The sequence below is a fragment of the Physcomitrium patens genome, chromosome 11, assembly GCF_059467195.1.
Source record: "Physcomitrium patens ecotype Gransden chromosome 11, ASM5946719v1, whole genome shotgun sequence".
Classification (NCBI taxonomy): Eukaryota; Viridiplantae; Streptophyta; class Bryopsida; order Funariales; family Funariaceae; genus Physcomitrium; species Physcomitrium patens.
The window spans coordinates 15,143,383-15,161,583 of record NC_143420.1 but is presented as its reverse complement, the minus strand read 5'-3'; the positions used below and the strand labels follow the sequence as shown (position 1 = coordinate 15,161,583).

Below are 18,201 nucleotides of genomic sequence, written 5' to 3'. Positions count from 1 at the left end.
ATTTTCACAAAATCAAAATATTTTATTTGAAAGTGGAAGAATAATAATAGGTCTGAATACATGTAGTAATTAAAAATAATGTCACAACTATATATTTTTTGAAAATATAAATAATCACATTATTTGTGGAATTTATTAACTAAGTGATTTAATACATATACTTATTGAGGAAATAAAAACTAGAATAACATTAAACAATGTACAACTTAGAGATGTCTGTATGGCTGTGAAGAATGTTAATTTTCATATTGATGTTTTAGATAAAAAAAATTAAATTAAATATCAACACTATATAAATTTTAATATCCAAGCTATCTAATGATAAAAAAACCTGGCTAATTATTTGAGAAAATATAAGTTATTGTTAAATTTAAATATATAAGTTTTGACATTAATGCATTATATATATATATATATATATATATATATAGAATAGCAATGCTATATAGCCAGAAGTTACTTTCTAAACTACAATAATAATTATATTATATTATATTATATTATTTTTTATTTTTAATTAACTTTTGAAAGTGAACTTCATTAGTTTAAGTATCTTATTAGTTACTTAGATGGCAATAATATTACAAGAATCCTTAATATGTCTTATATTTTTATTATATATATATATATATATATATATATATATTTAAGTAGAACTCTTAAAATCTTGAGTTTAGAGTGTAATTATATTGAACATATTATATATACCAATGACAACATCAAGCAAAGAAGTATTAAAATCAAGTAAGTTCTTTATAATCTTTCACTTTACAATAAATAATTTCATATTAGATTTTGAAGTTTTTTAAAAGTGACATTAATTTTTTTTTGCATATACGTCTTCAATTCTTATGAAAATATTATGATATGGATGGTATTAGTAGGTTGCAAAATAATCCATACTATAAGAGTAACAACTTTGATAATGCCAAAAGATGTTTTTGTGCACATGATTGTTGAATTTTCCAATGTTGTATCACACCTATGTTTTACAGTTATAAGTGAATTATGTAGTGAATTGCCATATTATTTTACAAAATATGATTTCTTCATTGTTATTCATAGATATTAGTTTAAAACTTAGAATTTATGTTTGTAGAGAGTTCAATTGATTATTTCTCATGTAATGTACAAAATTTACTAAAAATTATATTTTTTGTATAGAAAAGCAGAAAAAAGAATGAAAAAAAGAGATTATTATTTTATCAATTAGTACCAGTGTGGTGATGGTATTGATAATGCTATTGGTGGTCGAAAAAATCTTTTTTAAAAACAAGAAGTACAAATAGTATTTGCAACTAGAGTTTCATCTTAGTAAGTTCAACAAATCAAAATATTTTTATTTAAAAAATACTTAAAATTAATCATTATATATATATATATATTCTAATTCAATAATATGAGTGTGTATTTTAGAATTTAAAAACCTTGACATTGAGCCCACTATCTATTTATACAATGAATTAAAAATTGCCACACAAGACTTCCATCCAGACAATAATTACAGAGTGGTCTACAAATTCAAGTGGTTAAGACTTGTGAATGCAAAAAGAAGATGGATGTTGGATTTGATGTTCTATTTATCAAAGATGTGATTATTCTAGCAAGTTTAAGCCATCTTAATTTAATAAAATATTATTTTAATATAAATAGTTATAATAATGTGAATGAAAAATGTTATGCACCTAAGGAAAAAAAGAAAATATTTGTATTTAGAGATATAATTGATGCAACTAAGTTTAAGCGAGATTTTAGGAGAAAGTATATACTTACATTTTTTTTTATTAATATCACATATTAAATTTCAAAAGGTACATGTTACTTAAATAACATGCATATTATATATTGTGATTTAAAGCATGATAATATTTTGCTTAATATCATTGAAGAGAAAGTCATAATTGAGATCAGAAAATATGCTATTGTATGAGTGATTGATTTTGAAACATTTAAGATTGAAATTGAGAACAATCCAAAAGCTATAACGGATAAGCATATTTATGGTAGTAAAAATTACACAGCACCCAAGGCATTAGAGAGCAAATTCTAAACAATTATAATATGTCTATTTAAAATAGATGTGTATTTATTTGCATGCATTTGTATGTATTAAGATTCTCTCTTAAAAAGATCTGTTTGATGGTATTTAGGAAAAAAAGATATTAAAAAAAAATGTAAAAGACTAAAGTTACCTTCAAATTATAATGGATTAACTATGATTATTGGAGAATGTTGGAGCTTATATTTTTTGCAATGGCCAAGCTTTGCAAATATTTGTGAAAGACTAATTGTGATTAAAAAAACATATTTGGTAGAGTTTTTGTAGCAAATCAAAGTTAAAATATTAAAAATTAATATATAAAAGATAATTTATGTATATATCATAAATATATTTTATGTTTCATATAAATAGATGATTTAATTTGTACTTATAAATTGACATACTTAATGAAGAAAATTTTGGTATAGTACAATATTTATTGTAAATATGAAAAAAATATACAAATAAGGTGCAAACATTGTATCATGTTGGAATGGGTGAAATAAATAAGATTACTCTAACAAAGGCCACATTGAACAATATGAAGCATACATATGTTGTCTCATACTTTGTTGAGTACATTGAAAGTAATAGTAATTATTATAAAATTCCTTAAAACATGTTAGATCGATTTGTAGTAAAAGAAAAGCCAAAGGATATGAAGGAAGTTCAAAAATATTTGGAATTACTCTTAACAAAAAACAAAGTAATATTAGTTATTCACAATGTGAAGAATCATAGTTAAATTAAAGATATTGTGCATATGGATATTTTAATTGGAAGTATTAGTAGCACATTAATTAAAAAAACTTGAAGTTAAAAAATCACAATGCATTGTGGTATAGAAATGCACAAAATAAATAATAAATAACTTAATGAAGAAATAAATTTAAGGTTGTTTATGCCTCATTCTTGTAATTATGAAGGCAAGTTACTTAATGAACTCTTTGATGTTGCCAAAAAGATTGAAAAAACTTGTAATAGTCTATCATTAAGCTTCAAGGTTATAAATGCATATTTAAAATAAAATAAAATAAAATAAAATAGAGGTATTTGAAGCAAGTTTTACAAAGATTAAAAAGAGAAAGGGATTTGAATGGAAACAAAAAAGAATAGTAACCACAAGATATGGAACATATTGAGTTTTGACAACTTAAAATTATAATTGGATTTTGAGATGTAAGTTGATGGAAATTTATTTATTTAATATTTTTGTAGAATTTTTATGCTTATAAGATGAAATACAATTGCAAAATATCTAGTTCTTTTATACATTTGAATTTTTTTTTGCTTTGTAATTCGAGAGATTATGTTACAACAATAGAAGTAATAAACTATTTTATGAATTTAGTAATTTTCTACTTTCTATGCAATACAATTCTTCTTATTTTTCTAACAAATGCTTTGTTAATCTATTGTTTTAAAAATAATCTTTTCTTTGCATGATCTAAGTTCTATAAAAGATGTCTATCATCACCTTTTATTTTATTATTGATTGCAACATCAAAAGTAGCAATTGAATTGTTATTTTAATTGTAGAGATATTACTTTATAAGCATATCAATTATTATATCACAACAATATATGAAATCTCAAAGTAATTTTCTAAATGTCTCCTTATTCTTGAATTAAGAGATAGTTGCTTTGTAATATATTGGTTTTCTACAATTCTTTATTAATATATAAGCTTTGTATAACACAACATATAACATATTTGGTAGAAGCCCATATTCCAATATATCATTATTACATGTTATCAAATAATAAAATACTTTTATAACATAATCAGTATTCTTACATAGTTTCACACATTGATTTCTATTCAATATGTTGTCCTTTTTTAATATAACCTTCAATGCTCTACTATAGATTTTACATTTTTTCAAACATCTTTACCAACACCTTGGATATTTGATATTGTGCTATTATTTTATAAATAATTTTTGTATTAGTTTATGTCAATTAAAAATCTTTGTTTCTAAATTCAGAATAAAGTATTCTATGACATTCATGAATATTTGTTGGATAATTCTAAAAGATATACCATGCTAAATTATCTACAAAAATTCCAAGTACATTGTTACAACCCATTTACAACTATACATTAGATTTACTATATTTTTCAAACTAATTATTCCACACTCTATTTACATTGCTACACCAAGTATATACTTTTATATCATCTATATTAAATTCATATTCTTAAGAATAAACAAAACTTAAATCTTATTTCTAACATATATTCTAATCATCTAATTTCAAATTTATATTGTTACACAAATATTACTTATTGCGCATGTTAATTCCACTTCAATCTTAAGATGCAACCTTATTTATATATCTAGCAAACAAATGTCTACTGCTCTAAATAATATGCTTTTTAAACTCAAATAGAACACCAATAAGAAGTCTCTTATCAAGAGATAAGCATGCTTTTTATTATAACAAACTTTGCATTACTTTGATATTTTAAAAATCACATATTTACATTACAATAAAATCCTAATCAACCAACCCTAAACCCTATTCCTTACAAACCCTTAGCAAATGTAGCTATCTCTAATTTAAAATAACCCTCATTCTAACTTTTATGACATCTCTTGATTATTTAAAAAAATTAAATACATTCAAATGAATAACCACTATCAAAAGTTAGATCATCTTGCCACCCCCACAAACAAACAAAATAATAATAATAATAATAAATACTAGTTTCTTTATTAGTTTTTTTCATTGTTAAAATCAACCCCGTACCTCACACTCCACATTGCCAACGTTGATACAATAGCCCCAGCTTGAGGACCTCCACTCCAGCAGTTCCGATCTCTTACATACTCTGATCTAGACCATCTTTAGCTTGTTGAAACCAGAGTTTGATACGCTTCAGCAATACAAAAATTCACTGCAATCCAACTGTGCAGCACTGACAGCTGCTCGTCCGAAGTTTAGTGCTCCAAGCTGCCTAATCGATTGGACCGCCTGTCACTTGAATCATTGCCGACATTTCGTCTTGCCTCCGAGTTCGACGATCCGATGCCTGTCCAGAAGCTAGCATCAAGCGGCCTCTACGTTACAAAAATTCCACCGCAAAAATTCACATATCCAAGAGACTGATCCAAGATAATCTAGGGCCCTCCAACCATGAATCGACTCACCCTCGATGGCGTATTCTGCCTTTAGTGGGCACTCGTGCAAATCGTATCGAGGCTCTGGAGAACAACAACCAGCGTTCACATCAAGGGTTCATATCAAGGGCCCAGAAGGTAGTCTACTCACGCAGCAAATTCACAATATCCAATTCACAACATTCAGCTTGTTGCAATGCACGGATTCAATGCTGATCCAACGAGCACATGCGTAGTACCTTTAGAATCATGTGTGTCGGGGCTTCCAAAGGACACAAGAACCACGGCCGCCGCTCACAACTGATCTATAAAACATTTCTTAGCCACTGCGCAGTCCTCGCCTACCACCTGCTCAATCCTGTCATTCTACCCCTCTACTCCAATCTCGCCCCGACGACAAAACCAAAATCCTGTAGAGTGAGCCCCCTCGCGCTGCTGCAGTGGCTGTCGACACCGCTGCTGTCGAGCTGCATCATCCATATCCCTCAGAGACCTCGCTCACAGCCCTTCTATATCATCGATACGCCTCACAGATCTCTTTCACTGATATAATGATCTGTGTGTAGAGTACCGCCAGGATTTATGTGGAGTGCGGATGTCGTGATTGAATATCAGTGCAATTTGCAGAAGCGTTGTATTTCCTTAGTGATTGGACATGATGCGGGTCAGGTACAGAAAATGTGATAACAGTATCAAGCAGGGCCAGTATTGTATTTGTGTTTTAACAGCAATGCATGTGCATGGATTGGGTACAATAGCAAATCAGGAAAAGGCTTGCAGAACAAAGACCACGACTTCGGGGTCAGTTTGTGCGGCAAGCGATGTATGATCCGTGTGCAGGTGACGCAGAATAGAATATGTCTCACTTCATTAGATTTGTTTCTCTTTGATATTTCACCATCGCAGTGGACTTCCATGATGGGAATACTCTACTTGGGTTCCAAATCTTGTTTGCTTATTGTTGTTGTTTGTTTCTGACATCGTACGCATGAGGCTTTTGCCCCTCCTGTCTAGTAATATGGTTTTCATTGTGAAGACTGAATCGAGGGGTTTATGAAATGGAGGACATTGCATCTCTAGAAAAATAGTGCGACTGTTGTAAACGGAGTGTTTCGTTCTTGTATTCTGTGGCCTGCCTGACGAGCGCTTGTATCTCGTCATGGAATACTGCAACTGGCGAGCTGTGGTGCATGAATTTGAGAAAGTTTGAACTAATCAAACATCACATGTTAATTAATCTGTTGAGCTGTAAAGAAATTCTAGGTTTTTACTTTTTGTTTTTATAGATTTCGTCTCATCGTCATCTATAAGCTTTTTTTAAAATATGAAACTAAATTAAATCTCATTAATCACTTAATTAAATACTTAATTGGTATTTTGGTGGTTTTCATTTGCTTTGAAATTTATAATAATCAGGAAAATCTTTTTATATTTGTATATTTGGAAAATCAAATTCATCCATGAGAAGAAAAAAAGTAGTAACATACCAAAATAAATTTGTAAGGTGTATTAATAATAGTTTATACAAATATTTCATCTCTATTTTAAAATATTATAAATTAATTTGCAATATTTTTTTACATTACATGAAAACACAATACTTTCTTATAATTACTTTTGAAAATAATTCTAAGGCTTAGCAATTCTAATACTTGTTAATAAAATGGTTTACTTAATATTTGATTTTAGATAATATTAGAATATCATGTTGCAGTTTCTATCATCAAAAATAGTCTTTTTTTTAGTTATTAGATAATTTTATTATTTAATTATTAATTAAATACAACAATACTTATAAACATCATTATTTAACATCTTGATGCAATAAGAACATCTATTGAGTCAAAATTCTTAATTTAACTACTATTAAATAATACATTTGAATCTCTATCATAAACTAAAATTTCTAATATTAATACAACAATAATGGAATTTATCATTATCCACACAAAATCTAATTCTCCATCAAAAGACTTTGCTATTTTGTGAGCTTGATTTTATTTTATGCCTAAGATATTATCCAAAGTTAGTATAGATAATCTAATAAAGAATCTTTATAGTATGTATGTGTATATATATATATATATTATTAATTGAATATATTTAATCCATATCATTATAATTTATGTTTATATTTGATAGAGAGTCTAACCTACTTCTAATAGAATTTTATAGTCTTACATAACATTGAATTAATGCTATTAAATATACAACATTTTATTATACATTAGTTCTTTTTATCAAAAGTACTTAATTGTGGTGTTGCTTTGCATGTAAAAATATCTTGAATAATATTCATAGATTTTTTTTTATGTAATAAATTAAATATAGTTATTAATCAATAATAAATCTATTATGATTTTTGTTGTCTAATATATTATATAAATTGTGATGCAAATTATTATTCTATTGTGAAGTATAGTCACTTAAAACAATGCTAAATGCTTAAAGATCAATGTGGTATTAAGGAAATATAAGAGTTTATTTTTGTTTAATGTCACAAATTTTGTTAATTAATATTAATTAATTACAATAATAAAGTAAAGTACATTATATGTTGTATCTTTTTTTAGAATTTCTTCTATACAAGTAAAAGACCTACTTATATAGAATTAAAAATGAGCTAAAATGTAGCTTATATTGTGTGAAAAAAATATTATTTATTTTCCAATATACAATGCAATAGCTAATTATCATCAATATTATTTCAATTTTAAGTAATATTATATCAATTATTATGATTAACAAAAGATTAAACATAATTACAAATTCTTTAAAATTTTAACCAAAAAACTAGTATTTTTGAATAATATATGTTTTTGAATGTGAATGTGTTTTATTATTATCAATAACTCAACAAAGCAATATTGTAAGGTCCTTTTTAATAAGTCCAATCAAGACAAGGTTTTAAAGAAACAATATCCCTTATGCTCTATTATTATTAATTAGAGAATATTTAATTCAAATTGAATGTAACAAGCTTTATTGCTTTTTTATCTTTGAAATATTAAACACTATAATAACATAAAACAAGCCAATTTCTCAATTAAAAACCTTCATATTGTTTTTCTAACAATTTTTTTCTAACAAAATATACATTGGTAAGCTTCTTTAAAGGATCAAATATCTTTTTTGAATAAGTTTTGGTCACTATGTTCTATTTTATTGTAATCAGCTAACGAGTAACATTTGCAGACATTATTAATGTAATAAAGTCTTCTAATCATGTAGTCATATAAAATCTACTTAGTTAAAAAATTAAATTTTTACTAAGTAGGTTGATTATTCCAAAACTTATCTAGTATTAATATATATTTTTTAATATTATACATGATCTATATTTTTTTCATATTAAGGCTAGTAATGATAGAGAATTTATTTTCCAGGTTTGCAACAACTTTAGTTCACCATTGTTCCAATAGAATTTTGGATATTTCTTTTGGATTAATCTTTTTAAAGCACTTGAAATTTAGACTGCAATCAATATGCGCATAATATTAATTTTAAAAGTTAGAGAAGTACATTTTAATAAACTTAATAAATGATTAGACAAAAATATCTTATCCTATAGCTAATTTGCACAAAAGATTAAATTTTGCTAATCCAGAAAATAAATACAATGACCACATAATGACATAAATTATTTTCAAAAGCACTAGATAGACAATCCTTTTTACCACATAAACACTTTTGTGCCACACCTTCTTACATATACACCTCACAAAAAATAACTAGTTTAGTTTTAAATGAGATATTTGAAATTGATGTACATAAACAATATTAAAGCATACTGTTTTATATTTTATTATCCTAAAACAATTTATAAAGGTTTGCATGAATAAAAACAATTGAAGGTTGAGAAAATGTGGAGCCATAGAATACATTTAAAGAGGATGCAACAAAAATTGGTATTAAAGTAATAAATATAACAAGAATCATGATTCAAAATCAAAACTAATTTTTTGGGGTGTATGGCACATGAACTGTCCATGTAATAAAATAAAAAGAAATTATAACCCCTACTTGTTTTCATTATGATTAGGATAGACATCAATCTTTATTTTCTTTAATCTATGTAATAAATCACAGTTAATTTTTTTTTGTTACTTATGATTTAGAATTTTGTACTTTGATTTGGTTTGACTATTTTTAGTTTATAAAATACATATTTAGGTAAAACTATGTTTTAGACAATTTATTCATATTAAGATTTGGTTTCAGAATTGCATTAAACAAATTAAACCACCTCGATTCATACTTGCACTAGAATCTAATTGTAGGATTTTTATTTTTTTATTTAAAAAAAAAAAAGTAGTTTATAAATAAGACTATTAAAGACATAATCTTTGTTTAAAATTTACCGCAAAATAATTTTAATTGAAATATGATTCTTAATTATTATTTTTTTAAACTATATATTTATCAATGAACATATAGAGTAAAAAAAAATGTATTAAATGAAATATACACTTTATATAGATTTAAATAATAATATTTACAGATATAGGAAAGATTTGTTTTAACAGTATTGGTGTTTAATATATTGGTTTATGATAATATAACTTTGATGTTCATATTATAATATAAATATCATAATGTCAATTTAAAATTGTGAAGATGATATTTTTATAAAAGATTGCATGATAAATATTAACAAGTTTTTAATTTTATTTTTATTTTTTTGCATTAAACAAAACACTCTACATTATTTATGTTGTCATTTTTATTTCTATTCTAATTATTTTAAACATAAATATATTATTAATAGATTAAAATAGTTAGGTGATATTGTTGCCTATTGTTGCCTATTGTTCAACAAGGCTCCTACTTATGCCACTCTAAACAAATCATTTACATCCAATTATTTGCTCTTGTTGTGGTGTTGCATATTGTAGTCACCTTCCCTTGCAATCCAAATGTTATCAAGTTTTGGGTTACATCTAAAATCATTGCACTTCCATCCTTGCAATAAGATAAACTTTGTATTATTTATTCAACCTTTCCATAACTACTTTCTAATATTTATTTCTCCAATGTACTTTAGTTTGTGAAATACACATATTCCATATTTGCACATATTTTCATATATTAGAGTGTGTTGCTGATATTATGTTTATGACTATTATAAAAAATAAATTTAAATGTAAAAAACAGTTCTAAAATAGGCTTTTGCAACCATTCTGCATTATTGTGATTTTAAAATTTAATTGAATGTTGCTTTTGGATTTTAACACAAAATATGTAATTTAATTAAACATATATATATATATATATATATATTATAAATTGATCATTTTTGTTAATAAAAGATGTGCAAATGTATCTACAAATACAATTGTGTTGTGGATCTTTTTATATATTTTTTGCTTTCCTTTCATAAGAAAATAACATATGCAACAAATCTTTGCAGTGATGACACTTCAATTTATGTTGATTTTTTACTCTCAACTTAATATCAATATTTCAAATCAATATTAACAAAAAAAAAAAAAAAAAAAAAAAAATCCAAATCTGGATGTTTCAAATTTATCAAAAAATTTCTCTACTTTTGGCAAAATTTCTATCCAGTTGAATGTAGATTTTGAGGTTTGGGTTTGAGATATATCTTTACAATTTGATATATTTAAAATTTAAACTCATATTCTTTGGAATATTTTACAGTAGAAATTTTGAATTGCAATATTTAGATTATGGCATTGCATACGATTTTTAGTTTTGTCAAAGATGAGTTCAAATCACAGTCGGTTGAAATTTGATCACATATTTAAAGACAAGAACATAAATTAAAAATCAGGTTTTCCATACTTACAATCTACACCTCATTTTGAAATTATGTTTGAATACTTGTGCATATTTTCTATATATATCTATATACATATATTAATATAAGCATACAAATAGTTTTTACCCTCATAGTAAATCTATTTAGGAATGCCATATTCAGAAGTTTCATTGAAGAAAGTTCTGAATATCAAAATCAATCCCTCAGGATTTTCAACTGATAGCTTTAATTCTTCTTAAACAATTTTTTTTCTTAGTATTAGTTGGCTTTCTTCTTCTTCTTCTTCTTCTTCTTTTTTTTTTTTTTTTTTTTTTTTTTTGGATCAGGAAGCGTATTTGGGCCCAACAATGATCTCCATAGACTTATTAGAATTGTTGCAATGTAAAAAAATTTGAAGAAAACAACTAGTGAAGAATAGAATCCATTGTTGCCTCATTTGCTTGGGTCTTCAGACAAGCTAGGCTGCCTTTTCCACTTCTGCTTGCTATTGTGTATCCAATATTTCAATGTCTTCGGCTCAATGCCTGTAACAAAAAAATACACAAAAACGCGGTTTCAGAGTCCAATAATCGGTTAATTTTCCTGGATTTCCAGGGTGTGTGAGATTTGTCGGTGACATGTTCGGAGTTGACTTTTTGCGGGTGTCGGTGTGTCGGTAATGGTTCGACAACAGTTTACCTATGTACTGGCATGTAGCGTCGATGGTTTCCTTGCGTTGGCCAACGACAGTCCATCCAGCCTTCTCGGCAAACGCATTCAGCTTCTCCCGTTGCTCCAAGCTGATACGCGTTCTTGTCCTCTTCAATTTGTGGCTGACTCGCTCCAACGGCAGCTTCCTTGGCATGCCGAGATTGCAATTGCGAATGCCGCATGATTCCGAGATGATCAAAGTCGGCGAGCCTCCGATGGCATCTTCACGGAACTGGCGCCCCGGCGAAGGTGGAACCAGTAATGAGATGGCCCCATTCTCCACAGTGATCACGGGGCTCGCGTCCGTGGAGAAAGGCCCGCCTTCATGAGGACATGACTTCGATTTGTTCACATCCTTGTCTCGAGGATTTACCGACTTCCGCTTTCGTAGCAGCGTCAAACATTCAGTGGTGGAGCTTATCACCTGCATCGTAATCAAGTAATTAAGCAGAGTTTGTAGATTGGTCGACCAGCGTCGGTTTCTGAATCATACGCCAATCTCGACAACTTTCCTTGAGGTATCCGATGGCCTTGTTGATCAGCTTTGGGACACACTTGACTGTTCAAAGTTCGTGTCAACAGTTTGTTAGAATTCTTGAATAGGGATGAGGGAAGAAGGGACTTAACAACCTTGGTAATGTGGTCGAGATTCTCGAGCGAGATTTTGGCAATGATCGTGTGCTCTTCAACAGAGTAAACGCCGTTTTCTGGGAGTCCTCGTCCTTCGCCGTGGCAAATCGAGTCTTGAGCGAGGGCGAGAGCTTCGTTTGCTACAGCCATAAGCTCATGCGCAACACGGTCAATGTTGCAGTGGTCGACGAAGGATGAGAAGTAGTTGCCAGAATTCAGCTTCTCTCTCTTGGCTTTCACCGTGAGCTCCTCTTCTTCCCCCTCTTCACAAGCATCCACCACGCGTTGGTGAAAATTTCTATGACATCCACATGGGGGACATGTGAGTGCAAGCTTTTCGTCTTTCCCTGCATCGAGCGGGAGGACAACTAAGTGAGCCTTTCCAGTTATGTTTGCACGATTATTTCTCCAAACTTTGATGAAATCGATCCAGTAGTTGTAAATTAAAGTCTGACCGAAAACTTTTCAGACTTTGCTAATGCTATCAGTTCATGGATTTTGATAGCTTGAAAACCGTTTTCATCTCGCTCACTCCATCCCAAAAGGACTCAAGTGGGAAATCATGTTTCTCTGAAACTCAAATTTGTTCCAAGCGATGCAGACAGTGTGCAAGATTATCTCGTACTTGAATGGTTTTCAAAGTAGTAATCACGTATATTCCCTGTGTATTTTTTTGTGTCAACGGCGTAGGACGAACAGTGTGGGAAAAGCTGTTCAGCAGCACAAGATCTGAAGTTAACCCTCGAGTGCACACTAACCTGACGATAGAAATTTTGTAAACCGATCAACTGAAGAAGGTCCACGAGCAACACAGGTGTTCTTCTGGCACTGTGCGTAAGGGTCGCAATCACGTGAGACTCCTTTGAGGCCTGCCTCCCTCAAATCCAGTCCATCCAGATCCTCCGGGTGATTTCTCCGCCGCAAGTCGATCCCCACCATGTTGCACTCGTCGATCATATCCCGGCTGAATTCCTGCAACCGGTGCTCATTACTACGGTCCCCCTGACTGCAAAGATCGTTCACTCGGTTAGATAACTCCTCTTCCTGCACAACATTGAATTGTGCATGAGGGTCGCCTTCATTCTGCGAGGTTGCTGCCTCCTCCCACCTACCAAGACCAGCCTCGCTGCCATCAAATCACCACCACTCATCAATATAAAGTTCCTTTAAATGAAAATGAAGAGAATTCGGCGGCTATGTTCACATGAATCTGTCATGAGTTACAATGAGAGGTATTTAATCCACACATGCATACCCCTGTCGGCCTTCAACGGATCCGTCGACATCTTCACTCTCCCCCACGCCAATTCTGAAGCTTTTCCCAAGAAGATACGACGAACCTTTGAAATCGTTCATCATAGCAGAATCGCAGGGGCAGCTCATGTGATGACCCAATCTTCCACCAATCACTCCCCTGCGAAATGCTTTGCTCTCAGAGTTGGTGCGACTGGCGCCCGTCAGATCTCTCCAACTCCGCACGTCGCCCGCCTTCGGAAACTGCAACATCTGATCCAGCGCGTCGTTACCATGAATCACAGATCCACACAGGTCGATTCCGCCCTCCACGCAATGTTTGTTTGCATGGTCCGCGACACCCACCCCCGGGGGCCAGAACTCCATCCGCCCCGCGACGTCGCCACCCTGCTGATCCGCCCCACTGTCGCTGCTCACCGTAGGCAGCATCCCATCCTGAACCTTATACGCTTTAACCTCATTGGTGTGCACTTCGCAGTGGTTATACCTCGAGATGTCCATGCCCATGAGAAGAAGCGCGCTGGGCTCCTATCCCTATTGCTAGAAACAAAATCGATCGCGAGATCGGTCATCTACGGGATTCCGATTCGACGGCGTCCCCGCAGACTGATTTCTGCGAAACCAGGGTCACCGAGTAGCCATCGATGCGGGATCCTTTTGCGATGAAAGCGGCGAAATGAAGAGGCGAAGCCGTCAGTAAGGGATCGATTGGGCATGGATGGGGATTGCGATGGCGGGGGCGTGGCGATTGTGCCAGTGGATCTCAATGTCAGCCGGACTCGTCGCCGCCAACTGTCAACGAAGTCGGCCGAACTGACCCAACTGTCAATACGCCGCCTTTAGGATGAATGTCATACCCTTAATACATCATCCATATATTGTGCAGTATTCATTCATTGATTCCCTTTTATTCATCCATTTTTCGTGCGAGCTTCATTCATCTGAAGTTTGACGGTCCTCGCCTACACTTTAGCTTTGTTTCACTTTTACATCGTTATTCCATATTTTGAAAAACTTTAAAGGATGTGACTCATTCTCTTGGATACATGCATTTGTTGATTGGTGGGATGTTTTCCTTTCTTCTTCTTATTATGTAACAAAAAAAATAAAATAAAAATAAAATTAAAATTGGTTATTCATGTTCTATGCAGTGTTGAATGTGTATTTAAATGATGGATTTTTATTGCTTGCAGAAATGCAGTTAAATTTTAATTAGAGAAATTAAACTGACTTCATTAAGTTAGATTGATGCATTTTTAAACATGTAATTAATGAATAAATTGACTTTTTTAAAGTTATATTTGAAGGTAGAAACTATGCATGAATTTAAATTTATAAATATTTACAAAAAATATTCAACATTGTAGTCTGATTATTAAATTTTTTTTGCAATAGTCTGTATATGAATGTGTGTATATACATCTATATCTATATACCTATATAATACATTATTCATTTATTATTGTAAATAATTTTCAAAATTTGTTACATTATTTGAATACGATTTCCTAATGTGTGTATATGTATGTGTGTGTTTATGTTAAATATATTGTGTATTTATCTATTTTTTAAAAAATTATTATAAATTTATTGTATAAATTTAGAAAAATACTTAACTTGCACAATTTATTATGATTATTATTAAATATTAAATTTAATTTTTGTAAACAAACCTTGAACATAAATGTGCATAAAAAAACATCAACAATGAAATTGAATCATAAATATGAATAATTGTATAGATTATAGAATATATAATGCTATTTTGTTATATAATATGTAATATTATGTAGATTAATCTAAACTATAGATACATAATATTTATATTAGTCTATATAAATCAAATTATTTTTTAAAAAATACAAAACTATAAATACAATATATATATATATATATATATATATATATATAAATATTCAATATACAAAAATAAGCTTTGTATGATAAAAGATATTCAATTTGATATCTTAATATAATAAATAATTTATTTTAAATAAAAATATATTATAAAATTAATTCTAATTAAATCACAATATTATATAAATAATTTTAAAACGTCTTCATATTGATTTAAATAGCTATCAAATTTATAATCTAGAACATGATCAAATAAGCCTTAATTAAATCTATCATATTATTCCTTATCTACCATCTATAACCTACAAATTTTACAATCAATGGCTAACTAGAGTATGATAAATTGTATTCAATTAAGTAAAATTAATATTCAACTTCAATAATGTGGTACAAGAATACAAAATATCAAACTATAATTTGATGTAAATTTTAGATGATATTTTTTGTGTTTTAAATATAATAAATCAAATTCTAGTTTTTTTTTTTGTAAAATATATTACAAATTTAATGTAAATTATAAAATTAAGATATTTCATAATGTTCTAATTAGATTAGATTTTTTGATTATTAAAATGTATTAAATGTATCATTATAAAAAATAAATCTACATAAAAATCAAATAAAAACATATCCACCAATTTATTTTAAAAACATAGTTAATTTACTATATATATATATATATATATATATATATAGAGAGAGAGAGAGAGAGAGAGATAGATAGATAATAAAATAATACAAAAGAGCATGGATACATATATAATCTATATGTAATAGAACATGGATAAGATAATTGTACTGTTGACGCATAGAAATAGGTAATTGAGGCCATTTTTTAAAAGTTTTTAGAAGTTTTTAGAATTCGGACTAAGTTAGTGGTTTACATTGGATCCACTACAGAATATCTTAGAAGAATTAATGGCAATTATCTAGATAGAACCAACCTCTAGAATCTTCTAAAAAGGTGGTTATTTTGGTGGGGCCTACTATTAGTAATATTCTAAAAAGTTCAAAGATAGTTAGATAAAATATACATGGAACTGACCAAAGCTATTTGAGACATTTGATTAGATATAGCTTTGATTTTTTTCTCTCAATAAAATTTAAATTATATTTATTGTTTTGTTTTGTTTTATTTCTTTTTGCTTTGTTGCAGTGATGACACTTTTATGTTATATTCTATATAGTTTTGTTCAGTTTTGTTCTGATTCATGTTGCCTTATTTTGTGATAAGATTTATGTTGTTGTAGACTAAAAGGGTTTTAGATCTTTATGAAAATTTAGTCTTATTCTTATAGTATCAGAGCAAGTATTAATTTGTTCTTTCATAGTGTATTGATAGCTACTGTTCAGTTAGAGGTCGATTGTTGTGGTCACATTGGTTATTGTTTTGGAGCTACCACAAACTACTTTTAAAAAGTCAATTGGAAGGATAAAAGATGTTACGATAATAAAGTTTGGCAAAGAAATTGCAGCATAGGTGATATAGTAGAGCCATATTGGATGTAGGCCTAGGTACTATACCTTCTAGATATCTACTCTGTAAGAATAAATAAAAGTTTCTAGGATAAGAAAGTTAACATCTACTAGATTGAAATTAAACAAGCCCGAATCATATTTTGGAACTTCAAGACAAGAAGATGTATGCCAATAGCTCTTCAAGGAGTGACTATATTTCCAATTATCTAAGATAAGCACTACTCAAAGAATTATATATACAGCTAGCTATTTGAAAGATGTGACAACCATTTAGTAGTGACATTGAGCTCAAAACTATAGAGCTCAAGGTAGATTTTGTAACTGAAAGGAGTTTGAGATCAAACTTAGGAATAATATTTGGTCTATCAATGCGAAGAAGTTAGCACATTATCAATTAGCTAACATTCTACAATATATGTTAGTGCAACATTATGTCTCTCAATTTAAGTCCCTATATCTTCAAATTGAAAATATTTCAAAAATAGAGATGATGGATTGATTTGTACAAGGCTTGAAAGCTAAAGTTCAGAGAAAGGTAGAATTAAGGGATTTGCAAACATTTGAGGAGGTAATTAGGATTGCAAAAAGAATTGATGCTATAAATTTCAAAAATCGTAGAGCACAACATGTAGGACAAAATCCTATGCTACTATCTAATATTATAGTACAAGAACCAATGCCAATGGATATTGATGCCTTATAAGGACCATTGATACAATAGAGATGACAAATATTGGCACAAAAGGAATTGTCTTATTACTGTTGGAAGTCAATCTATTAAATTAGAAATTGTTCGAAGTGTCAGAATTCAAGTACCAACAAATCAAGGTGGATTCACAATCTCAAGGTTCACCTAGATGATATATAAGTAGAGCAAAGAAACAAGACTCTTCTATAAAAGCACCAAAGATTAATACTGGGGATAATTGTTGTCTCTCAAAGAGAAATGGCATGACCTTCGATAGCTATCAAAAAGGTCGATTGGTATATTTAACGGATTGACTTAGAGAACAAACATATCAATACTTATAGATTATGGCTCTATAAAAAATTGCATCTTGACTGAGATTGCTGATTGACTTGGAATTAAAACCAAGGTGATCAAAAGAAGAAGTATACATCTATTTGATGACTAAGAGAACATATTAAATAAAACATGTGAAGAAGAAATCTTGAGATTGAATGATACTTCTACCTTGAGAGAGAAGTTTAAGAAAACAAAGCTTAGATATGTCGTTATCTTTGGCATGCCATGGCTAAAAGTTAAAAATAAGTAAGTTGATTGGCTAACAAGGACGATTTCCTTCAAAGATAATAGACGCAAGGTGATTCTTTGTGCCTTT

The 18,201-nt window shown here is 29.6% G+C and overlaps 1 protein-coding gene across 1 annotated transcript; it reads right to left on the bottom strand.

Moving 5' to 3' along the window:
- Window positions 1–10,929: 10,929 nt before the first annotated feature.
- LOC112288433 (uncharacterized) lies at window positions 10,930–14,307 on the bottom strand. Its single transcript, XM_024532588.3, has 5 exons — window positions 13,524–14,307; window positions 13,027–13,394; window positions 12,269–12,615; window positions 11,627–12,062; window positions 10,930–11,472 (listed from the first exon to the last, which is right to left on the bottom strand). The coding sequence occupies exons 1-5, from the start codon at window positions 14,027–14,029 to the stop codon at window positions 11,381–11,383; spliced, it is 1,749 nt and encodes a 582-aa protein (XP_024388356.1). The 5' UTR covers window positions 14,030–14,307; the 3' UTR covers window positions 10,930–11,380.
- Between the last annotated feature and the right edge of the window lie 3,894 nt (window positions 14,308–18,201).